At 41.4% G+C, this 27,376-nt stretch overlaps 1 protein-coding gene across 1 annotated transcript in view; it reads left to right on the top strand.

The window, feature by feature from the left end:
* The window catches only part of LOC139442764 (inactive tyrosine-protein kinase 7-like), a 136,396-nt gene that overhangs the window by 91,536 nt on the left and 17,484 nt on the right, over positions 1-27,376 (top strand). The window contains exons 7-8 of the mRNA XM_071223658.1: positions 11,501-11,630; positions 25,833-25,999. Of these exons, the coding sequence (XP_071079759.1) occupies positions 11,501-11,630; positions 25,833-25,999 (297 nt within the window). The remainder of the gene's footprint in view (positions 1-11,500; positions 11,631-25,832; positions 26,000-27,376) is intronic.

Genomic DNA, 27,376 nt, shown 5'->3' with positions numbered 1-27,376 from the left:
CTATATCATTTATAATTTGTCCCCTCTTATCTGTCATTTTCTTTCATGAATGTTAAGTAGAAAATTAAATTTCTGAAACTTTTTTAAAGCAATTTTGTAGAGAATGATGGAATTTCCCCCGTTGGCAGTCTTAATGTCTGAAAGGTGAACTTTGGTCTGTGAAATTCAAACTCACTGACTTGTATCTGAGCAGTTCAATTTAGGGCCGACTTCTGGATGGACGTCCTGTAATTTGCTGGGAATAAGATAAGCTGTGGTGTTGATGGGGGGAGTGGCAGAATGATTTTAGATTAACGTTTTTTCTTGGAACAGGAACGAATCTTACACTGATTGCTGCCAAAATAAGACCGCTTTCTTCTCATTTTTTCTCCCCCGGAAAGAGTTCAAATATTTTCTTTTCAGGTATTTTGATTATCCTTGTTTTCATTTAGAGATCTTAGATGGATGAGTTTTAAAGCTTGTGCAGGAATCCTTCATTTGTGTTGGAGGAAGGGTTTTTAAGTAATGTTTACAAGCCAGCAAATGTGTAGCTAATAGGGCACCAATGCACTTAACGAACATTATGTTGTAGTTATCTCCTAAAGCATTAATTCTTTTATTTCAGCTGAACATTAAATGCAAATTCAGATTTAAGAAAGGCTTTGTGTAATATGAAGTTTGAAAGCGATGAAAGTATCTGTGATGTGTTGTTGGCAGCTAGTATCAGTTGTCCGAGGGAGATGCTTTCGTCCATCTTGTTGTGTGAGTGTTGAGCTACGTGATGAATGAGTCAGTTTTGTATTTCACCTATTCGTCTAGAATATGAATGTTTTAGTAATACTCCCACTGAGACTACACTGTCAAGGCAGGAATGCCAGGCGAAGGGAGAGTGCTAGCTGTACAACTAGCCTTGTTAAGATTCTGTCTTCAGAAGATGTTTGCTTTGCTAAAAATATCAGCCTAAGTTCTGCTACAGGTAGGTACTGTAGCGTCTGCTACAGTGATTTTCTACACATCTCAGTCCTGGGGCTTCTTGAACACCGTAGCTTGGTGAATTATTCCATAAAGAACAAAACAGTCATCTCACTTCTCAATCATGGATACTCCGGTGATTGGACAGACATTTATTGAAATGTTTGAAATCAAGAAATATCTGTCTCCTGTCATCTCTACAGTCCATCATGTGCAGATGATTGGTTTGGAGTTTGTTGTGTGGAATATATTATAAGAACAACTTCACAAATGCCTTATCAAGCAGATCACATTCCCGGCCTTCAGTGAAACATGTTTGCACGACATGTGCCCTTTTATGTATTTTTATGATTTTACATAACAGAAATACTTGTACATGCATGTCAATGTGATTTATCCTATATCATTGCGAGTCAAAATATTTACAATATATTACATGAGTGATAACACATGGATAACTCCCTCAAACAGGAGTGATAGCACATGGATATATCTCACAAAGAGAAGTGGCACGTGGGATGCGGAAACTGGATGAACATGAGATCGCGTAAAACTTTACGCTGACAGAGTCAGGCTGATCTGATTGGGATTATCACAGTTCTTACAATAATTTGACCCAAAGTGAAATATTATAGATAAGGTTTTCCTCAAAACTGATATCAAGTAACAACTGCAGGCCATGCTTTGATAACAAATAAAAGAACTTGTGTTTTATGTAACACATTTTTCTATAAATTCTGTTTAATTCTGCTAATGCTCTTAAATTGCCGCGTTTCTCGCATACAAGTAGTGGCAGTGTTAAAGAGATCTTTACACTATCACAAAGCAGCGATGGACATCAGTGGCTGCAGATATTTTAAAAAGTTGAACATTTTGTTACCCATTCATAGATACTGACTTCTATTGCTTTTTAAACAACATTTTAATTTATTTTTAGATCCATGTTTCTAAAAGTGTAGTCTGTTTGATAACTTTCAACCTGTTTTAGATATAAAAATGAAAAAATACGAATTTAAAAAGTATGAAGAAATCCCACCTGAAGTTAATGGTGCCATGAAGATTAGGAATGACGGAATAATGTTCATTAAATGTCAACCTGAAACTTCATGATATTGGTATTATGTTTTCTTGTTAATAACAAAAAAAATAATTTGATTGCATGAAATGGGTTTCTTTAATTATTATTGACTCAATTCTAGATACTCTGTGATATAACTAACCAAGAGATCATGCAGTTCTGGCCGTTAACATCTTACACAATAATCTACTAATACATTACCTTGATTTATGAACTTTTCCCCTCTCTTTGAATGTAAATGTCTCAGATGCATGGCTGCAGGTTGAAATAATTGCTTGCATAAAACGTGTGGGTTTGTCGTCACCCAAGGTGGATCTCACATAAAAACATGTGTTCAACATAAGCTGTTTTTTATGATGTGGAAATGATAAGATTTGATTAACAGTAGGTATTAACTGACTGTATTACTGGAACCCCGACAACGCACCAGACCTGGTGAGCATGGCGTGTCTCGCATGGACGCATTTTCTGACAAGAATTGTTCAAGACGAAGGTGGCATTTCATTTACTGAGGGTGTGCAATATTTTCGGTATATCGGTAAATTGAGGTTCATTCTTTCCATGATACGTATCACAATATCATTGTTTCATTATCGATATATCGGATGATGTCAAATAGCGATTTTCTTTTAATTTTATTTTCTTGCAAAATGCCTTCGCTGCCCGGCAGCATGCATCCGGGGCCCCAAGATGGCTGCGTATTTATCAAACATCATGTTGTACCAGCATCTTCTTTTGTTCCATTTATGAACTTCAATTCATACATTAATGTATCAGATTGCTGCTGAATTCAAAATTTATAATTTTACAATATATCGTGATATGTATCACAATACAGCCTTGTGCATCGCAAAATATTGTGATCCACTTTAAACCTGCAATACCCATCCCTATTATTTACCAAAATGTACCATTAAAAATGGCTAGGCTGGTATTCCACAAAGTGATCTTAGCGCTAAGACAGTCGTAACTCCCATACTTTAACATAGACTTACGATAATCGTACTGGTAAGACGGCTTTAATCCAGATAATCCAGTGATTGACATCATGAGCATCGATCCATGCAATTGGGATACAATGACATGCATCAACCAAGTCAGTAAGCCTGACCACCCAATCCAGTTAGTTGCAAGCATGGGTTGCTGAAGACCTATTCTAACCCGAATCTTCACGGGTCAGCCACTGAACAGATATTGCTCGATCTTGCAATGGGTACATAGCAGGGTGGAGAAAGCCAGTAGGTAGAAGCTGTTTCAGGGTGGATGTCTATGCGAGGAACAAACTAAAAATGGTTGTGTGATGAAATTGCCTACCAGAACCACAAATTGTTTTATCTTTCTTGTGATCTTTCATTAGTTAGGATGAGTCCTAAAAAATGTAAATGTGTGGCTTTGCATCTCTTTTTGCAATATTACAGCAATATCACAGCAGGCGTCCCCAAGAATGGGCTTTGCAAGTTCTTGCTAAGAGGTTCAACAAGAACCAGAAGTCTTCTTAGATAAGGGATTCTGTGCAGGTCTTTGAGTCGCGTATTGAGATCATGTTCTGATTTACAAACCAAAAAAAATATATTCGGGAATGTATTGGAAGTGACTTTGGAGGTGTAAAAAAAGTCGATTATTCATGTAATTTTGTATCCATGGTTAGATATGACTGTAGTTACAGACAGGCAAGAACCCTGGTGTAATGAATTCGGGATGAAATATTTCCTTATGTCAGCATCTTGGGCAGAGACTGGTGGTGACTGCCGCATGATTGACAAGGTGTGTCAGCATGGCAATGGTGTAAGATGATGTGAGATTGAATGGGAGTGAGTCACGACCATCATCCTCGTCATCTGACTCTGCTTCCTGACTCGGACACAAAAAGGGTTAACCCCTGGCTCCATGTTGACCCTTTTGTGTCATCCTACATTGTATACAGGCACCCAGGTCTCCATTCAGGCAGCTTTCAACAATTTTGAATCACGTAAAGGCGGATCGGGAAAGTGGATATTTCTCGTGGGGATTTTTACCTAATTGGTTTAAATATTGGTCCATATTTGATGATGCTCTGGAAATGAAAGTTTCGAGAAAGATTTTGGTTTTGCAAGCAATTCCTAGATTGGTTGTCTATCTGTGGCATCAGTGGGCACACTAGATTGGCAGAGGGGATTATCTCTGATGACAAAACCAGGAATCAATGGCCTATGTAACATGTACCAAAGCTTCTCACACACCGACCAATTACACGGCTCCACTCTGCTCGGATTTAATTGGAGCTGTTTCGTTTGAAATGAATGCAAATTAAAACACTTGACCTCTGCACCTTAGTGTTGAAGAGCTGTTCCTCTCTATTGATTGAGCACAATGTCATGATTGCATGGTGTGGTGTCCTAACTCTGTATTGCTGGTATGGCCGAGTCGGTCGTCTGTTCAACAGATGATAAGCTACCCACCCTTTTCAGCAATAGCACCAGGATGATATGGAGAACGCTGCTCTTCTTCCACAACAATTTGTAATTAACTAGAAGTTCATGCCGAGACTATCCTCTGGCTACAAAGAACCTGTAATACTTTAATCTATGTTTGCCATCTTTTTTCTCCTCTCATGCATGGGTAAATGCAAAAAGATGAAACAAAGAGGCAATTTTTATGATTACTGATTTGATAGGAACGTCTGAACAATGGATACAAGAAGACAATGAATTTGGAGGAGAATGTGTTATTGTTCTTTGGGCTTCTTCTTTTCCTGGAGATGATTATATACACACGCCGACCCAACCCATTCACAAACTGAACCCCCAAATCAATTTAACGAATACTTTTTGAGTACATGCAATGACTGGATGTTCCTTGTGGCAGGGCTTGAATCTATGAGGACAATACTGTATGCATACAAACGTACAGGCAAATTTCATAAATATTTTCTTATAAGATTCATGTAAGTGTAATTAATACCATTTATACATCATCTACATCAGGTATTTTGTTCCACGGGTGTCAGATTTGTAATCGTATTAATAATCTGAATTTAAAGTAAACACGAACCTGCTAATGCAGGAAGTTTGTAATCATTCATATTTTCAATTTAAGAACTGACAGTTCGTGATATCTGCGTCCTGCAATTATTCCGCATATGAAATACAAGCGGACATTGTGAACGTAAGTCTTCACCCCATTAGTTTCGAATGTCGAGAATGGCTGTAGCCAACAAACATGGCTGACAGGTTCAATCAAGAATACATCTATAAGATGTAACTAAATTGTCATTCGTGGCATGGATTTGCGATACCCGCCAGGAAGGATAGCAATCTTTTCCACTTCTGTGCTTGTAGGATGACTTTGTGATTGAACTGGAAGGGTGCCTGTATCTATGTTGGTGAATATGGCGCCATCTATCAATGTTTGAGAGGGGGATCAGGGATTGGGGTATCGGGAAAGGATCGAGTTGCTTGAGGTGTAATTACAACCGTCTTTGTCTCCTAGTAAATAATGCTTCACATACTGTAAGGAGCAAAAAACATTGACAGACGATGTGATTAATTTGCAACATTGCCAAAGATTGGCAAATAAGTGGCAAATGAGGCCAAGAGATTGTCGGAACTCTCCCAAACAGAGATAGGAATGAAACAAGGAAATATATTGATCAAACATGTGCTTGTCAGCATCTGCCAGGCGAGATAGATCAGGGCACAGAAGTAGTGAGATATAGGCAATCGCAATTGCAAATGAAATCGTGCAACCCTTGGCAGCAATCTTGAACCAGGTCAGGGTAGATCTCGAGGTTAAGTGTCGGACTCTTTCCCACTCACACAATGACAGAGATATTGACAATCTCATTTTGATAGATTTTCTCGAGAATTACAAACTGAAGTCAATACTCCTAGTTTTGGGTAAAGCTAGATTTGATCAAGACGTGATATATTGCTTACTGGTTACTTCACCGATAGTGTCTTCCTGTTCAGTACTTGTACAAGTTATAACTCATCCGGCTCAGCCAAGGCCTTTCTATGTTTGATTTATGGTCTCAGCAAAAGTGTTCCAAACTGGACACTTATCTCCATCGGGTTGGAATAGGTCCCCAGCAGCCTGGTGGTGAAAGGCGACCAAATGGATTGGGTGGTCAGTCTTCGGGACTTTGTTGATTGCGTGTCATTGTACCCTGACGGTATGGATCAATGCTCACAATATCGATCACTGGATTTTCTGGTCCTGACTCATTATTTACAGGGGGCAGTCGGATAGCCTCACTCACTCACTCACTCACTCACTCACTCACTCACTCACTCACTCACTCACTCACTCACTCACTCACTCACTCACTCACTCACTCACTCACTCACTCATTATTTACAGGCCACCATAAGGTAGTTGGAATATTGCTGAGTGTGGCAAACAAAAAGTGCAAGAACCCCAAACTGAAGAGTAATTCTTAACAGGGTTGCAGCAATGATATGAATTTGAAAAAGGTGATACCTCATCAATAATGTAAGAAACTAGGGGGTATTTTAAAAACCAACGGTGTACTTATTTGCTTTAATAACATCACAGTACTGTGCTGTTGGATGAGGATATGAGTTGCATAACTGAATTTGTGAACATTAGTTGTAGTTGTAGTAGTAGTAGTGGTGGTGGTGATGGTTGTCCTCCATAATGATATACTAAAGTAATAAGGGAATGAACAGCAATATTGCAGATATGTTTTTTGTTGATAAATGTGTTTCAAAGATGTCTACTAAATATGTCAGATATTGGTATGTCATGTTCATTTAATAGGTGTATATCTGACAATTTATTTATTGCCATCAATAATTTCCATCTCCCATCCAACATTAGATCCAGTTAGTTTTGCAAGTACTTAAGTACCAAGGGTATATAGTTCACAGTTGTGTAGAGAAATTAACTACCCAATTTAAAACATCTCCAAATTTCAAGCCCAGAAAGTGGTTGAGATTATTTTAAGAATGTTGAAGTTCGAATAAAATACTCCTACTTAAATATTCATCTTTCATTGCGGAGATTTAAAAACTTTGATGTTGTGACTAGTCTCACAGCAGTGCAAAACGATTGAGACGAGCTACCAGAGCATCCCAGCATGCTGCTGCTCTGATGGTAATCTCGCAGTAAATCAAGTGAGACGCAGCTCAAGACGTCCCACACATACAAAACTGCTGACTCCCAGCGTGGAGGTCAGAGTCGTCTTCAATGCAGAAAAAGCCATTTCTTTATCCTTCAAAAATATTTTCTGAAAGGAAATATTGATTGTGTGGATTTCTTTCCCTCAAATACTGCGTGAAAAATGAAACAATGCCATTGGGTCTGTTTGGAATTTTTTGAACTCATAAACATAACACAAAGCCAAGTAAGCTAAATCTCGAGCAAACATCAGTATACATTTGTCATGTGTGCGAGACCTAGGTGAAGTTGTGAGATTACTGATAAAAGGTCAAGAAGCTCCCAAAGGATTTCAGCGGATACAGAGAAATGTTGCAGAAGCCTCATCTTGGCTGTCCAACTACACAAAATCATTTTTTGTGTGCCGAGAATGGTGTGAATTAAACATCAAGTGACGCTGGGACATGAACAGGCATCGTTTTATCATTTTCATTTCCCGAAAAAAAAGTTTTGGCAATTTTGAGAGCCTCTTTTTGCCTACACCAAAACACATGAAGATCAGATCCTATGTTGTTTTAGGCAGATGAGTATTACTGTAAACAATAGCTACATGTAGAGGAATATTTGCTCATGGCAGCATACAAATAAACACAGCCTAGTCCCGGGAGACACTCAGTCCGCCTTCAGTCCGGGCTACTCTCCGGCTCCTATGGCAGGTAATTCCCGCCACCTGGCCTACATTTTTGCCTACATTCTGAAAATTGCCCTGAAGTCGAACCTCCTAATTCTGGCACGATCATTTCTGGTAGTGCGTCTTCTTTCACCTTGCTGCCATATTGATTTGATCCTACAGAGATGGTGGAATCTCAAGATTTGGAAGAAAAACACTCTACACATGTGAACAAATTTTGTCATGTAATTGAAAACATGGTGGAATAAGTTCACTTCCTGTTCCCTGCATGGACAGCATGGGTGGGAGCCATCAATTGGGCAGAGGGTTGTCTGGGTGTCTCTGAGATGCTGGGGTGGGAGCCATTGTTGGGGCAGAGGGTTGTCTGGGTGTCTCTGAGATGCTGGGGTGGGAGCCATTGTTGGGGCAGAGGGTTGTCTGGGTGTCTCTGAGATGCTGGGGTGGGAGCCTCTTGGGGCAGAGGGTTGCCTGGGTGTCTCTGAGATGCTGGGGTGGGAGCCATCGTTGGGGCAGAGGGTTGTCTGGGTGTCTCTGAGATGCTGGGGTGGGAGCCTCTTGGGGCAGAGGGGTGTCTGGGTGTCTCTGAGATGCTGGGGTGGGAGCGTCTTGGGGCAGAGGGTTGTCTGGGTGTCTCTGAGATGCTGGGGAGGGAGCCTCTTGGGGCAGAGGGTTGTCTGGGTGTCTCTGAGATGCAGGGGTGGGAGCCATCGATGGGGCAGAGGGTTGTCTGGGTGTCTCTGAGATGCTGGGGTGGGAGCCTCTTGGGGCAGAGGGTTGTCTGGGTGTCTCTGAGATGCTGGGGTGGGAGCCTCTTGGGGCAGAGGGTTGCCTGGGTGTCTCTGAGATGCTGGGGAGGGAGCCTCTTGGGGCAGAGGGGTGTCTGGGTGTCTCTGAGATGCTGGGGTGGGAGCCTCTTGGGGCAGAGGGTTGTCTGGGTGTCTCTGAGATGCTGGGGTGGGAGCCTCTTGGGGCAGAGGGTTGTCTGGGTGTCTCTGAGATGCTGGGCTTGGAGCCTCTTGGGGCTGAGGGTTGCCTGGGTGTCTCTGAGATGCTGGGCTTGGAGCCTCTTGGGGCAGAGGGGTGTCTGGGTGTCTCTGAGATGCTGGGGTGGGAGCCTCTTGGGGCAGAGGGTTGTCTGGGTGTCTCTGAGATGCTGGGCTTGGAGCCTCTTGGGGCAGAGGGGTGTCTGGGTGTCTCTGAGATGCTGGGGTGGGAGCCATCGATGGGGCAGAGGGTTGTCTGGGTGTCTCTGAGATGCTGGGGTGGGAGCCATCGATGGGGCAGAGGGTTGTCTGGGTGTCTCCGAAATGCTGGGGTGGGAGCCATCGATCGCCAGAGGGGTTGTCTGGGTGTGTCTCAAGGATGCTGGTGTTGGAGCCATCAGTAGGGCAGAGGGTCTAGAGACTCATCTGTCAGTATTAGATGTTGCGCTGCATGTGTCATGAACCACTTTCAGGAATGGTTCCTGGAAGTCTGGAACAACAGCCACACAGCTTATAACCAGCAGTTTTTGATATTATGCAATACTGAGTGTATTTCAAATCTCGTCACTGTATGTGGTTAAAGTTTGTTGTTCAGGTCATGCAGAAGGGTTGATGAAAAAGATGTTAAAACCATCTCCCTCTCTTTCTTTAAATTCCAGTTTCTCTCATTTTAAACCATTTACATATTCTGAATGAAATAAGATCTCTGAAAAAACCCATTCGGGGCCTGATGATAAATAAATGGACACTATAAATTACTGGTTAATGGTTTTATCACATAAGCTTTCTTTCCTTATCAGTCTCGGCTACTCATATGCAGGGGAAGCCTGGTTTGATACCCTTCTACGAGGAAGTGTTTTGCCCGTGCTAAAGTTAATAAAACTGTAAATCACGCCATGCCTACTTATGGCTTATATGTATAGGGTAGACTGCAGTGTGGCCGGCTCATTCCTCCACACAGAGAGGTTTGAACTGTGGATGTTGATGGGGATCCTACCGTCACAGTGTTGTGATGGGGGAGAATCTCCTTGAGCAGAGCTAAGGATAAGCTTTTGGTTATTTGGGTATTTTACCCAGGGGTATTATTTTGATTGGGTATCCAGAAGTATTAGAGGGTATTCAAAAAACTTGTACCCACCTGTTTCTTGACATTTGGCTATATTACTTAAGACCTGTTTCGTTACAATCCCTGTAAATCAATTAAAACTATGTGAATAGTAGTAAAACTGTCTGCGTCTGCGTCTGCTTGCGGCTCCCTTTCCGGAAAGCCATTTTTAGTTTACAAAACCTAGCATTGTGAGAAAGGTGTATTGTTTTAATTACCAATTAGCGATTAATTAAGATTCAACATGTACATTGACTAGGCACGATGTGCTTTTCAATGTGGCATCCGTTTGTCACAGAACCTTACTGTCGGTAAGTGAATTTGTCGATCGGCTGATACACAATCATTTTATCTAACAGTTGTAATATACTCATAAATTTTATTTGAATTGCGTATTAATGTTGTTTTTTTCATATTTGATATGCTAGGATTTGATTTGTCTGCATATTTCAGTTTGGTTAATGCATATTTTACGCACTGATGCAGTTTATCTTGAGCACGGCTTGATGCTATGATAGAGCATTGCTTGCTTCATGTTAATAGATGATAAGTGAGTGAGTGAGTATGGTTTTACGCCGCTTTTAGCAATATTCCAGCAATATCACGGCGGGGGGCACCAGAAATAGGCTTCACACATTGTACCCATGTCGGGAATCGAACCCGGGTCTTTGGCGTGACGAGCGAACGCTTTAACCACTGGACTACCCGACCGCCCCCTATAGATGATAAGAGTGGACTGTGTTAAATATCCTGTATGTATTGTCACAACCCTTTCTTGTTTGTGTCCTCCATAGAGTATCTTTTGAAATGTTTGTATGTGCAGAGGAAAGGTGGATCTGAAGGATCCAAATTAGAATTTTCAAATATGAATTATTATGTAATGATATGGGTGAAATATTCACTGACTCGTATATATGTAATCTTCTAAAACAACAGGACTGGACCCCTGTGACACTTATGCAGGGACATGTTAAGAATTGAAAATATGATGGTTTTATTACTGATATCAGTCTATCAGAAGATAATGTCATGTCTCATTTTTCAGAATTATGGAGAATTATTACTTGCATGGCACAATGCTCCTGAATGTTTTAAACGTGATAAAGTTGGCTGTAGGGGTCTCTAATTAGATATGGAATGTCATACTCTATGATGATATATGATGATGAGAATGATGATGCTATCAGCTGCCTTCCATTCAGCCAGGGCCTGGGGGCACCTGCTCTGCTGCATCATTCTGTGCATCAGATTCGTTTGGAGCGAATATACAAACTAATTACGAGAGCATGGATCAACAACTTGACACCTGTCCTAAAAAACCTTGAAGATTATTAACACATTAAATCAGTGAAATAAAAATATCATTTGGTCATGAATTGGAGATAGATCATGATGAAAAATACATCATCTTGCTGCTTCTGTCAAACACGAGACATTGAGTTGAACTTACGACCACATTTATGTCAGAAATTGATAAACGTGGTTGCAAAAAACTGTTATTTCATAATCTTCTGTTTCAGCGAAAGACATATCAATGATTGTAAATTATAGAAATTCTTTAGCAACAAATTAAGAGAGGATGTTTTTTTTTTCAGCCCTAGGAGAAATTACATCAGAGACTTTCGAGCCTCGTCTGAGGGCTAATTATCCGGTTGTTGTACCTGTCCACGAGAAGTTTGAGGTCAAAGTCTTCCCGCCAGAAGGAAAACCGAAGCCATCATTTCGGTAAGTAGTTCAGATATTGTTTATGGTCAAATAACTCTCGTCCATCTCTTTTGAGGATAAACACTCTTGTACTTTTTTGCTGGATTCAAATAAAACCAGTCCCATTTCTGATCCTAACCCTTTTAGAATGACCACATTCTAGGCATTTCCCATAAGTATGTTCATATAGGTATATTGGACAGAACCCGTTTTTGAATGAAAAAGACCAATCCGATTTTCTGATCAAAACAAAAATATTTTGGAATGACCAGATCTCTAGGCATTTCCTCAAAAGGATGTTGATATAGGTATATCAGAGATAGAAACAACATAGTACAGTTCCATCGGAGTCTTTCCTATCCTTTTGGGAGATGCACGCACCAAAGCACCATACCGAACTGAAGGAAACTTGACCAGAAATCCTAGCAGGAACCCAGTGCCACAAAGACCAAGATGTTTTATTTCATAACAACATGCAACCTTAGTACGTTACGACTCTCTTTGATATGATATACAATAACATTAAGAGGGTAATGAGACATGGCTGTCCTAGCATGCTCTCCGACCTTTGCCTGGCCTGCATCTCATGGTAGGGAGGGAAGGGATGATCACAGGATCAGCCGAGGGGGATACGGAGACGAGGCGAGGGAGGGGATTACTGCCGTCAGCAGTGGATCCGACCAGCTTATGCTGGAAGCGCTTACATGAAGCTGGATACTGGAGGGTATCACGCCAGTTGGTGTGTTGGACGGCTCTAATACATCTGTCCCTGCTGGTTATTGTTGGAGAAGGGCCGGCGACCCCATACCACGCTGATTTCAGTGTTGAAGATCATCGCTTGTCAATATTAGCTCCCACAAGGTGGTCAGATTGACTGTGTCTTTATCTCAGATGCCGGTTAAATGGTAAATGTCATGTTGTGTTAAACCATAAAAGCCAGGTTTGGTTAATCTTATGAATGGGAAGGTTGGTGATATGTTTTTGATTTTTTTTCGAATCAGTGAATATGCTGGTAGGTGTATTCTTGTTCTTGTAATATGTAGGGATGAAATGATTCATGAAAGTATTGCTGCATCGCAGTGCTGTATGGCATATATGACAAGTGTATGTAATAGTCTAGCCTTGCTCCAAGTCTGTACTGAATAAGTCAACGGATGTCTAGTAATTCTATCCTTATAATAGTCAAATCTAGACACAAGTCTTTTATAGGGACAATGTGTTGTTATCATTTATGTATGATCTTGGGTTTAACATGCTTTGAATCGTATTAAAGGTATATCACTACATGTTGGCCTGATGTGGGAGGAAAGCCCAAAGTGATGCAGGTCTTAGATGTTTGTGACTTTGGTGAAACCCACGAGCACGGGTATCATGCTTCAAACCTAGAAATATAAACGGGACGAACAGGGATTTGAACCAACAATTAGTGATTTTTGGCACACCCAAGGGACGCAACTTAGCACATTGAAGAGTGGCACCTCAAACGATTTAATTGTTTGCCCTGGGTGGCTTGTACAAAGCTATCTTAGCACTAAGGTATTTGTAACTCACATACCTTAACATGAGCTAATGACAGTCATAGCGCTAAGGTTGTTTTGTAGAACGGCACCTAGGTAACTAAACAGAAAGTACGAATTTGGGTGCCGTTGTACAAAACAACCTTAGCGCTATGACAGTCGTAAGTCTATGTTAAGGTATAGGAGTTATGATCAACTTAGCGCTAAGATTTTTTTGTACAATGGCATTCTGGTAATCACAGTATTGCCTTAATGCAGACATGCATTCCTACACCAGCAAATGGGACATTATTCTGGATATGTGAATGGAAGAAACGTGTCTGCCTCTGTCTGAGCTGAGGATGTTGCTTCCGTCATCTCCTATACACAACAAACTGTCATCAAATCAATGTTCTTGAGGCTTTTCTGACATAAAACTTGTTTCAAAAAAATTTATTTTTGAAATGACTTGTTCCCGGTATTTTTGTCTAAATGTTGTCTGGAAACACATATTGATTATTTTTCCAAGCATTTGGACAAACTTGCAGATGAAATTTAACAAGCTTAATGGGGGTGTACATTGTGCTCATGATCATGACAATATCGATTATGTTTAATCTTTGAGCTGAGGCAAATGCCCTGTCTGGGAAAAAATACATTGACAGACTGAAAGACTTACTGAATGGAACTGATGAGTTATAGGAGACAGTGAAACATGCCGAAGCTAATTGATGACATCACTAGCCCACTGGGGAGCGCAGAGCTTCAGTTTTCCCTCACTTTGCGCCAAGATGGAGATCGTGTAAATTTATCAGCAGACTTATCCAATTTTTCTTTGTCACTTCTCCATTGGAATGACTCTCCATGGACACGGTTCTTCGTGGCTGACACTCGTCTTGATTGGGATTATTCTGCTTCAATGAAGGATTTGGGGAACGCAGATTCCAATGTGATTACAAGTGTTGAGGTTGATATACAATATACTTTAGGCTTATCACCTAGATTGCCTACATTCTGCAATTTATCGCCTAGTTTTTGTTTTAAGGCTTTTAATTTATCGCCTAGTTTTGGGTATATGGCTTTCAATTTATCACTTAGTTTTGCCTATAAAGCCAGTAATTTATTGCTTAGTTTTGTCTATAAAGCCAGTAATTTATCACTTAGTTGAGGCACCGTTATACTTGCAAAATCAGCGTCAGATGGCATGAGTGGGGTAAAATTGCAGTTAAATTTCAACAGCTTGTTTGTCATTTAGCTAAAAACTCATGCATGGCAATACCTCATGCATTCTCAGTGACAGATTTGGACAGTTTGAAATTAGATCATGCAAGCACTTCTTTCTGAGAGAATCTTTCCTGTCAAGATGGACTCAAAACAGTTTTGAAAAGTCAAAAAAGGGTGTTTGTTTTTGTCAGTGTACGTAGAATTCATAAATTAGTCAGGAAAACGTTCAAAGATCACTCAACAGTATGCAAAAAAGTCATGAGAAAACTATCGTTTTAAAGTTTTTATTTATATATTTGCAAATATGTAATATATTTATTATATTACGTTTTACAGTAATGTTGTGTCCTTTTAACATAACTGTTTGTAGTTTAATATTTTGCTGTTAATTTTACGTTTTAAAGTAAAAGGAAATGGCATGTTAATGCTATTTTCCACTGGACTATTTCTGAAGGGTGTTTTGTAATGTGCAATACCCTGAACCTGCCAGCTAATTTCTAAAGTTGTCCATGTACTAGGCAGTAAGTGTTACATGCTCTGTTAATGTCAGGATCCTACACCAGGAACAGAGCCGAGTGGGGGTAATATTTCTCCCCATGTGTATGGTCGTTTGGTGTGTATTACACCACAAGAATGTTTCAGTGCGAACTCCAACCACTTCCTTTGCTGCTTGTTTTCTTACTTCATCTGTAGAGAGCTCTGGGACTCAGCTTCGGCTTATATACTTTCTACATTACCATCTCATACCCGACCCTTCTTTCTCTGGTGTTGGTAACAGTCCTGTAGGCATTAAGGGAAATCGGTAGCGTATGGCTACACAGTTTGATGGGAGGAAAAGTTTATTTCATGAAGTATAACCCATGTTTCACACATGCTGAGGTGACATTTACGAAGGATATGTAAGAGTATGAAGACAAATATTATCTGTACATTAAAAAAATATATTCCCATGCATTCCATGAATAGAGGAATTGTGCATGTGTAGGGATGTAAATGTTACAGTAAGCAATCAACGGCAATATCAACAAGAACAGATTTGTTGATGATATGGTGAGTTTATCATTCTCTTGACTCGCGTGATTGGCTGTATTGTGAGTTTCACATGGAGGCTGTGTTTCACAGATGTGTATTGCCATTCTCACGGAGGTGCGTCAAGGTGGGGAAGGCAGACATTGAAGTACTTCCATCTTTGTAGCCTGGTCTATCGGAAGGAGAAGCGGTGCAAATTGTCTCAAGTGCTGAAAACTGCAGCTTTTTATGATGCTTTAACGTCTCTGACAAACACCAACTTCAAACACCGCCAGTAATGTGTATATGTTTGTGAAACAGTCCTCGTTCGAGTTACAAAAGATGAGAGCAGAATGTGGCCAGGTTGGCGAATGTCAGAGTTTTATCTTTTGCCGATTATCTGCCTTCTGGCGCAAGAGCGATTGGCTCATAAAATCTTTTGTAGCCAAGTTGTGGAGCATGAAAAGTAGATATTGCTGTATCTTCCCTCCTCATCACATCTGATGTGGAGGTGTAGGGAGCACAATCCACATTCTGGAACAATGTTGCCTTCACGCTTCAGGACATTGTTGCTGCTACACTTGCTCAACCTTATCGCCATGGAAGCATTGTTGGCACTTGCAACAGTGTGGGAAGTCTGGTCCCTTTTCACTCAAAGTGAAACAATTGTTGAACATTGTTATTATATGTCAGTACCAAACTTTGCCTTAATGTTTGTTTATTGTTTAATGCTGCACTCAGCAATATTCCAGCTGTATGACGGCAGTCTGTAAATATCAAGTCTGGACAATCCAGTGATTGATATCATGAGCACCGATCCCAGCAATTGGGATACGATGACAAGCATCACCCATGTGACTGAGCCTGACCACCCTATCCTGTTAGTTGCCTCTTGCGACAAGCATAGTCGTCTTTTAGGGCAAGTATGGGTTGTTGAAGACTTATTCTAACCCAGATCTTCATGGGTATTGCAGTAATGTGTCACCATTGTTGGTGGTAGGTGCAGAATTGAAGTTAGGGCGATAAACAAGATATTGCGCTGTTATCGTTCCTTGTTGTCGGACGAAGAAACTTGAACCCTATCACAGGAAGGGGACGCTGAGTTAATTGAAGAAATTCTGAATGGTTCCCTTCCAAAATTGAATCTTTACAATTTGTAATGATCTGAGACCTTCCTGTAACAGAAAAATAAACAAAGTGTATTTTGTTGATTTGAACATGTGCTAGCCGAAGTCCATGTGCAACCCAGATGTACGAGGCTGTAACTGTGGGCTCTCTTTGATAACTCACAGTAACAGTACAGCCAGTGCAGGGACATTGGAGGGGATCTGTGTAGTCTTGTGGCGTGGTCCAGGTGTGCTTGTGTGGGCCGGATGGATGGCTTGCTACCATCCAGGCAGATAGCTTACACCTGTCACTAGGGGAGCACTGAACAGTGTCAGTCATTAAGTTTTTAACTGCTCATGAGAGACAAACATATCAGCGAGGGTAGCCACACATATAATATTCATCAATGAATCACATTTGATTTTATCGAAATTTTGAAAATATATAATCTTTATGCAGAATTTCAGATATGTGCCATGACCTTTTGCTTGACCTTAACCTTGATTATATTTTTTTAAAACAATGGACATCTGGTGCTTATTAATGAGGCATATTTTGGACGAATAACCATCAGCCTATCACCTTTCTATAATCTGACATATGTCATGCAGAAGCAAGCAGATGTCATATATTAAGGGGTCCACTAGACCAAGGATAAGGGGTTAAGCTGGCTGGTATAGCTGTCCAGCTCTGTCAAACCGGTGCCTAGTTTACAAAAAAAACACTCAGATTTTATTGGTTGGGGTCTGTAATTTGTAATTCTAGTGTTGATACCACAAATTAGTATCAGTCCCTAACACCAGGATTTGATAGCTGTCGGTATCTTTACTACTTTGCTTTTAAGCCCTGCATAAAACCTCCTGTCACGGACAAAATTCTCCAAATTAAATTTGTTAGCCTATAATTTGTTGCTAATGTCCAAGTGCCAAGTTGTCCAGTCGTGCTGACCTTTCAAGACCATTAGGATCACGACAGACAATCATGGCCTTATAGATGACGACAAGGACCCAGCACACATGACAGCTGTATGAAGACAGGGATTACATGCCCGGCTGACTCCACAGCCTTCTGGGTGTACACCTATCAGGTGTCCAATTACATCAACCTATAACAATCACTGCACGTTTTATCACCTGGCTCAGGTTCCGCATGTCCAGTAGTTTAGCCTCGAAGTCGGCAGCAGTGATCTGAAGGAGGTATAGGTTTCTGACCCAGACAAGGTGACTGATTTCTGTAGGGTTATATGTGAGATGGTATTGCTTGACAGTTTCTTGGTATCAGTCTCGTTGCTTCATCAACATCATGTAGACTGACCAAATCGGGACAAAACCAGACATAGACTGCTCCCAGATGTAGACTCGCTCACACCCAGGGGGTACATCCAGACATTGACTTCCCCATCTCAGGGGAACATCCCGATGTAGACTCCCTTACCTCAGGGCACATCTAGATGTACACTCTCACACATGTTGGGGGTACATCCAGACATTGACTTCCCCATCTCAGGGGAACATCCCGATGTAGACTCCCCTACCTCAGGGCACATCTAGATGTACACTCTCACACATGTTGGGGGTACATCTAGATGTAGACACCCCTACCTCAGGGGAACATCCCGATGTAGACACCCCTACCTCAGGGCACATCTAGATGTAGACTCCCCTACCTCAGGGCACATCTAGATGTACACTCTCACACATGTTGGGGGTACATCTAGATGTAGACACCCCTACCTCAGGGGCACATCTAGATGTAGACTCCCTTACCTCAGGGCACATCTAGATGTACACTCTCACACATGTTGGGGGTACATCCAGACATTGACTTCCCCATCTCAGGGGAACATCCCGATGTAGACTCCCCTACCTCAGGGCACATCTAGATGTACACTCTCACACATGTTGGGGGTACATCTAGATGTAGACACCCCTACCTCAGGGGAACATCCCGATGTAGACACCCCTACCTCAGGGCACATCTAGATGTAGACTCCCCTACCTCAGGGCACATCTAGATGTGGACTGTCCAACATGTTGGGGGTACATCCCGATGTAGACACCCCTACCTCAGGGGCACATCCCGATGTAGACTCCCCTACCTCAGGGCACATCTAGATGTACACTCTCACACATGTTGGGGGTACATCTAGATGTAGACACCCCTACCTCAGGGGCACATCCCGATGTAGACTCCCCTACCTCAGGGCACATTTAGATGTGGACTGTCCCACATGTTGGGGGTACATCTAGATGTAGACACCTCTACCTCAGGGGCACATCAAGATGTAGACTCCCCTACCTCAGGGCACATTTAGATGTAGACCCGCCCACATATTGAGGGGGCACATCCAGATGTAGACTCAGCCACATCTCAGGGGGCACATCCAGATGTAGACTCAGCCACATCTCAGGGGGCACATCCAGATGTAGACTCACCCACATCTCGGGGGGTACATCTAGATGTAGACTCGCCCACATCTCGGGGGGGTACATCCAGATGTAGACTCGCCCACATCTCGGGGGGTACATCTAGATGTAGACTCAGCCACATCTCGGGGGGTACATCTAGATGTAGACTCGCCCACATCTCGGGGGGTACATCTAGATGTAGACTCGCCCACATCTCGGGGGGTACATCTAGATGTAGACTCGCCCACATCTCGGGGGGCACATCCAGATGTAGACTCGCCCCCATCTCGGGGGGCACATCCAGATGTAGACTCGCCCACATCTCGGGGGGCACATCCAGATGTAGACCCGCCCCCATCTCGGGGGGCACATCCAGATGTAGACTCGCCCACATCTCGGGGGGCACATCCAGATGTAGACTCGCCCCCATCTCGGGGGGCACATCCAGATGTAGACTCAGCCACATCTCGGGGGGCACATCCAGATGTAGACTCGCCCACATCTCGGGGGGGTACATCTAGATGTAGACTCGCCCACATCTCGGGGGGGTACATCCAGATGTAGACTCGCCCACATCTCGGGGGGCACATCCAGATGTAGACTCGCCCACATCTCGGGGGGGGTACATCCAGATGTAGACTCGCCCACATCTCGGGAGGTACATCTAGATGTAGACTCGCCCACATCTCGGGGGGTACATCTAGATGTAGACTCGCCCCCATCTCGGGGGGCACATCCAGATGTAGACTCGCCCACATCTCGGGGGGTACATCTAGATGTAGACTCGCCCCCATCTCGGGGGGCACATCCAGATGTAGACTCCCCCACATCTCGGGGGGCACATCCAGATGTAGATTTGCCCACATCTCGGTGGGCACACCCCAGATGTACACTCGCCCACAATGAGCATGTAAATTCTCCAAGCTGGAGACACATCCAGACAGTGGAAGCATCTCCCAATATTTGAGTCACTATGGATGAAAGTGTGAACAGATGACTGACATAGTAAATGTATACAACTGGCAGTAGTGTCAGTCGGGCTGTGTAGGTTCAGTGTACACTGTGGTTGGAAGTGGCGTGTCATCAAGGGCATAGAAGCATTATGGTCTGTTTCCTATTCATGGAGGCAAGCAGCTCTTGTCTGTGAGAAGAATAATTTGGATGTTATGTTTGAAAGGTACAAAAGGTATATAAACATTTACGATCAGTTTGAGATTGAGCTGATTCTAAATTGTGTGAAATAGCCCGATTCCTTGTATAAAATAAAAAGACTTGGCACAAGTAGAATTGTTATCTCTCGTGAATAAAAGATGCATGCAGTGGCATGATAAGTAATGCTTTTAATAGGGCTATTAAGATTAGTGATCTGTTTACCTATTTATATAGACGGATAGGAGCGTAACAATTCCCTAAACATTATATCATAAATAAATTCAATGTCTTATAAGCTAGTTGATAAATGTCAATATAAACATGTCTACTATGCACTCCAATGGATAAGATTGATATCAGTATACAGTAATTTTCCAGTATTGACATTAGTCTTGAGGAAAACAGTCTGATTTATGATGGGACGATAGAACACATCCATCCTATGAAATCTTTGTCTGGAGCAGTGATATTAAACCAGGAGGAAGCTTATATATGCGTGTTGATAAATGAGATGAGAAGTCAAATGCCTAACTTCTTGATGTACTTTTGGCAATCGCAGTAAAAGTAAAGAAAACTTGGGTAATTTTAGGCGTATTAGTCCCGACATATATCCTAGGTTATTGAATCAGAAAAGAATGCTGTATTAGCTGAAATGTGATATGTCACAATTATCACATATATGATAACAATGTTTTATTGCATTGTTTAACAAGCTCCAAGTACACCATGTTTAGCCAAGATTCTGTCGTGGCAAGTTGTGTAATGGCATCGTCACAGCAATACCTAAAAAAGAGGGCAGTGTACAAAAACTATGTAATAGCTTTTGGAAGAAAGATATGGAGTAAAACTCTGCAAAATAACGTCGCAGGAGGAGAGAAATAAATGATGTGACTGAATGGTTACGGCAGATATCTCACAATGTCTGTCTGCAAAACTGGTTGTCTGGACGCTAGCATCTTGTTGGCAGCCATGTTTTCCTGTCTGTGAAGCTGCATCAGTTGCCGACTGAGAGTAGATACAGTCTCCAGTGTCAAAGCCAATAAAGTTTACAGGGAATACCTCACATGGCCAACATCCTTACATGAGACTAGCCACCATTGCACACAGATAAAAAGGAGCAAGAAGAGGTGATCCTTGCTTCCATTACTGTTCCTCCCTGTTGCATTATGGGAGACAAGAGTATAGGCTTCTCTGTTGTAATTGCCAGTGAAGGAAGGAGTGGGTCTTCATAATGAAGGAGGGGACCTTATGTACATGCACATACACAGATGGCCCAAGATGAAAGAAATCTTTTTAAAAAAACAAAAACTTAATCGTCACCTTTCAAGTGGCCTGAGATTTCTAACTAGTTCACTGCCATATTTATACACACCTCTTTGTACCTATGTGAATAATTGGTGAGGCTGTAACGCTCGACTGACATTTTTACATTGACAGATTGCTCTGTGAGATAATGTTCTTTGTTTACTTGCAAGGATTATGACATACTTCATGTTCCTAACATGTAATGGTGGAGATGATGCACTTGTGTATCAACATTGCACTTTTTTTGTGGTATTACAATGAGCTGGGTAATCTTTATGGGTTTTGGGCCAACTTTTGGAGACGCTCGCATCTGATAGTCCTGGACGTTGCCAACCTCCATTGTTGCTGATTTGTAGGAATATCTATATAGGCGTCAGAATGGATCAGTAACTAGTAGCTCAGAGAAAGAACAGATTTAAGAATAAAATAAAGACAAAGGATAGGATCCCTTGTAATAACGAGGCATGTGCGATTAAACAGAGGTATACGCAGGCCAGTCCATGTGGCCAGGGAATCCATTATATTCGTAATATTTCATTTAAGTAAACAATTCTGACATAAACTGTTCACGGCTGCTTCATTCTGCAAAGCACTTGTTGAGCCTTTCTGTATTGATTTTGTATTTCGGGAGAAATCTTTTTCAGGACTTTGTAATAACGGTGTATAAGTAGGTCATCAATCAAGATGTCCAACTCCAAGAAGCACTTGGAGGGACGCAGATTCCAAACTTCCTTCGGATGAACTTTCTTACTGTATGTTGAACCCGGGAATATTAGATGTTTACTTACAACTCATAAGTCATTGTCGGAAGTGGAGTTATCAATGGTGTCATAGCAGTATGCGAGAGATTGGATCATCTTTGAACTTTCATGCCTTATTACTCAATATGACACTCAGCGGTGTTGGATGGCAAACAGTTTCACAGACCTTCATGCATGTTGCCGAACATCACGCTGGACTGGTAACTTGAGTCTTTATAGATGTCATAAAACTCATTGACGGAGACACTTATTTATGTACATGTGAGACAGCTCGTAAAGAGGCCCTTAAGAATTTAAGTTTATGAAAATAATATAACATCTATGTTTGTTTTTTTCAAGTGTTATTACGGATCAATATTCCATTTTGTTGGTCATATCTTACCCTTGTCAGTATCAACTTATCTGAGGCTGTAGTGAGTTTATGTACTTAGTGAGTGAGTGAGTGAGTGAGTGAGTGACTTTTGTTTTATGCTGCAGTCAGTTTTAATATGAAAATAAAATAACATCTATGTTGTTGTTTTTTCAAGTGTTATTACAGATCAATATTCCATTTTGTTGATCATATCTTACCCTTGTCAGTATCAACTTATCTGTGTCTGCAGTGAGTTTATGTACTTAGTGAGTGAGTGAGTGACGTTTGTTTTATGCTGAAGTCAGCAGTTTTCAAGTCTTACCATGGCCCATGTAATCTGGCAAAGCAGACTGGTGACTGATAGCATGATCAACGGGTGTGATGAATCACACTCAGCCATGGCAAAAATTGAAAGGCCAGCTGAATATGCGTTCCTGTTTCTCATGACTTTACTCCAAACTGAATGGTCGGGAGGGAGGATTATATTTTTTATTTTATGTTTTAAGCAGGCAACAAATCTGTGAAACTATACTTGCTTCTGATTTAGCAGGGGCGGTCGGGTAGCCTAGTGGTTGAAGCGTTCGCTCGTCACCCCGAAGACCCGGGTTCGATTCCCGACATGGGTACAATGTGTGAAGCCCATTTGTGGTGTCCCCCGCCGTGATATTGCTGGAATAATTGCTAAAAGCGGCGTAAAACCATACTCACTCACTCACTCTGATTTAGCATGTGACCTCTGTTGGCCTCGTCCCTGCAGCTCAGGGTGCAAGAAAGTGGAATTTGGTGGAAGAAACTAACTTTGAGTTGAAGATGTATCTTATCAGTGATTTTAAATAAAAATATTTATTTAGGGGCAATTTTAGGGGAGGGCAGGTCATGAGAAACAAAAAAGTTATTTTAAGAAACCTTTTCACTTGTAGTCAGGTCCCTCAATAATGATGGGATGCTCCACTGGACCTTCTGTACAGTCCCTGTAAGACGGACGTAACACTGGTTGCATCAATATTGTGTGGAGATTCAGGGCTGGTGTAGTTGGCGACTTTAAGACCCTGTTCTGGGAGATGACGTTAGATAGAATTCCCAGTGGCACATACACACTAGATTGAATTCCTACAACCAGACAGTCTTAGTACGATGTTGTATGAATAAATGTATTTATTCCAATATTGACTGGCTGTCAGTCATACCAGTGCTGCGATCTTTTCTACGATTTCTTTTCCGTCAAAACACTGCCAAAGAGCGGAAAATGCGGCTCACTTAATTTATCAGCGATAAGATTGGTCTTGCCAGAGGCAGATGCCTGCGATACAGGGTGCCCCAGTAGCTGACTCGAGTCATTGCATTACAGTGGCAAGATTAGAGGTAGTAAACTGGGAGATTATCAGGAATGGTAAATACAGTGCCACGATGCTGGTGCCAATGTGTTCCGTCTTATAAGTGATCCATTCTTTTGATTCTACATCTTTATTCCTGTCTTGACGTGAGATGTGAGGAAGCCAGTGCTTTTTGGACCGGGCTATTTTGTCTGTTCCATTGTAGAATTACTGCTTGTCTTGGTTTAACGATGACATGTGTCATACAATCACAGTATACTTGGGAGTTATACCTGGTGTTTCATTTGGATTTGATACAGAAATATCTCTTCTAAGGTGATGATTCATTAGCTAGTCGACCAATCAAAATGCAGAATTGTAATCCGTCATGGATAGATTTTTGTTGTTATATTTTTTATTCACAAAAATTAATTATTTTCATTGCATTTAATGAGCCTCAGTCTCTAAAAGAGTATTTAGTTGAGTTCCGGGCTAATAAAATTGAAATGGTGACGTCGAGACATCCTGACAAAGCAATCACATTCACAAGATCGCTTTGAACTTCAATCCAAGCTTTTTAGGTATATTTCCTACAGGAAGAAATGTCTGGGCTATCAAAGATGAGACAAGTGAGTTGGTTGATGGCTGGGAGTGTGGAACAACATACACCACATGGATGGCTGCAGATGGGCATGTTTGGAGGCGGAATTAGGCCCGTTACATTGCTTACATCAGCTCTGATGGGGGTTTAATCAGGAAATTAGTTCTGCTGTGTTAAAGCTAGGAATCTATGAAGATAAATGTGAAACCTGCAACTAAACAGCTGATAACTGTGGAAATTACACTGCTAATTCTTGTATTGCACAACATTGCCACCATATCACCAGTCAGACTTCCACCATTGGTGTGTTTACACTCCACACTGAAAATAAGCAGACGCGAGTCGCAATGCAATTCAAGCTGATAACTGCTAAAATTTTGTGGATTTTGTAGAGTTAATGTTACTGTTTGCCATGTCTCTAAATAGTTTTTAAGCTGATAAAGGCTGAAAATTCGTAGGAAGTAGGTTAAATTCAGGGACGCGACCAATTTCCTTATTCTGTCGTGAAGACTTTCTGTGAAATGCTGATTGTCATGTCTGAAAATTGATCATTAGTTCATGCTGTTCAAACAAGTACATACCTGATGTTAGTTAATACAGAATTGTTGAAATATTTTAATAATTTATAAAACCATGCTGTATGTTGTGAGTCTGATGGCTTCATCATGGGAGTGCGTATGTCTGAGTGCAGGAGGTTGGCAGGAGGATAGTACACGTGCAAGTATTTATGTATCACCACAAGTTTCATGGGTTCCAGACTGTTCCGTTGTTGCATGCCCACCATGATCAGGTAGAGAGGGCACCTGCTTTGTTTGTTGTGTTAGGTAACTAGGTTTATTATGACACATCTGTGTGTACATGTTGAGCAATCAACACCACTCCAATCAAAGGACCGTCAATGAGACACGGCTGAATCTCAGCATCCAACCAGGAAGTGACGGCGTGCTTGGGATGGGGGTATTTGTCAACTTGTAGTATGATTGCAGATTCAAGCGAACAGGAAATCAGCGTTATTTTGAAAGATGATTTCTGTAATGAGTGAGTGAGTGAGTTGGGGCTCACTTCGCATTTCAGGCATTTTTAAGGTCGAGGACCACATCAGTTAAAGGGATGGTGGTTGCATTTTTAAGAGCTAAGACCACTTCAGTCAAAGGGATGCTTGTGGCATTTTTAAGATCTAAGACCACATCAGTTAAAGGAATGGTGGTTGCATTTTTAAGAGATAAGACCACTTCAGTTAAAGGGATGCTTGTGGCATTTTTAAGAGTTAAGACCTAGAGATTTGGACCTGTCTTTCAGTGGTGTTCCTGATGCTAAATTAATTTCTTTAGGAAATAAACATATTGTGTTTTCATTGTAGAGCTGTAGATTTGACTGAATTAGCAACGGTTTATTTGATAATCTCTGATTGACCAATCAGAATCGCGTAATTTCTAAATTCATGGTAGCTTGAGGCTTGTAGGTGTTTGTCTCATCAACTTTATTCTGTTTTTCAGGTTCTTGGACCGAAATGACCTGGTGGTTGCTTCAACTGGACCAATACACGTGGACGGCAACAAACTGGTGTTCGAGAAGCCGCAGGAGATCGACTCCGGCAACTACACCTTCATCATCAACAACACTGCAGGAGAGAAGAAGAAGAGTGTCTGGATCATGATATCAGGTGAGCTAACACTCTTTATCACATTTGTTGTAAGAATAAGGTCTGGTTCAGGATATGAGGTGAGCTGACAGTCTTTGTCACATTGGTTGTAAGAAGAAGAATGTCTGGATGTTGATGTCAGGTGAGCTAACACTCTTTGTCACATTGGTTGTGGTTAGAAGAAGATCATCCGGGTCATGATATCAGGTGAGCTATTACACTTTGTCACATTGTTTGTGGTAAGAAGAAGAATGTCGGGATCATGATATCAGGTGAGCTAACTCTCTTTGTCACATTAGTTGTGGTAAGAAGAAGAGAGTCTGGCCAATGATATCAGGTGAGCTAACTCTCTTTGTCACATTAGTTATGGTAAGAAGAAGAGAGTCTGGCTCATGTTGTCAGGTGAGCTAGCAGAGTGTCATGTTAGTTATGGAAGGTTAGCTTCATGAATATATGATAGAGTCAGGTCTGTAGTGCTGTGATGAACAACATAATAATTAGGTTTCATGTATTGAGAAGATGAGCTTCAATGATGAAATAATCTATGAGTCACAGTTGAAGTGATCTCCTGTGTTGCTGTTCGTCAAATTGATACAAGGTGTTGTGAGATGGTCCCTGAATCCTGAAGGAATGAGGGTTCTCAATTTAAATATGTAACAGTCAAACTGGAAAAGGCGACAGGGTTGATAAGACTAATGCATACAATGAACCTCATCAAAGATTGTCTTCAACAACAGTGTGGCTTGGCCAGGTGAGCTTCAGCACTGATGTGGTGTATTGAGTCCCAGGAGGACAGTAATCTTTAATGGGTTTTATTAGTGTTACTTTGATGAAGAGAGTGCAAATAATAGGACCAAGGAGGTTTGCATGTGAAAATGTTCTAAATAATTCATAATGTAGTTCCTGAAAACGGAGTTAAGGAAGGTGCCGTGAATGCAGGAATAGTCATGTGTGCTGCAGATGTAATCTGCATTAAATCTGCTGGACAAGGGATTTTTGTGATAAAGCGTCAGTTAGGTTTATGAAAATATTCATATTTACAAAATATGGAAAGAATTTTATATATTGTAGGAGCCTCTTGATTGACAACGTAATGACTGCGTCATGTGGTGTATATCCACCTTAAATCTCCAAATATATTTTTAAAATATTTTTTTAATATTTTTTTTGCCAAGATAGGCTGACATATTTTCTAGCCAACACCCTGTCCTCCCAACATACTGCGAGAGTTGTCTACCCCATACTGTGCTATTGCAGGCCTGCCACCAGGGGGCCGAGCAGGCTCTATCTCTACTCTTCTCAATTAGTTTCATCAGCTTGTCTCACACTTCTTTTGTTTATTTAACACTTCAAATCAAAGCATAAGAAAAAAATGTCTTTTTTTAAGCCCTGAAAATA

Source organism: Haliotis cracherodii, unplaced genomic scaffold (genome assembly GCF_022045235.1).
Source record: "Haliotis cracherodii isolate W230 unplaced genomic scaffold, xgHalCrac1.p SCAF_5, whole genome shotgun sequence".
Classification (NCBI taxonomy): Eukaryota; Metazoa; Mollusca; class Gastropoda; order Lepetellida; family Haliotidae; genus Haliotis; species Haliotis cracherodii.
Note: the sequence above shows the minus strand (reverse complement) of the source record. Positions and strands in the feature narration are given on the sequence as shown.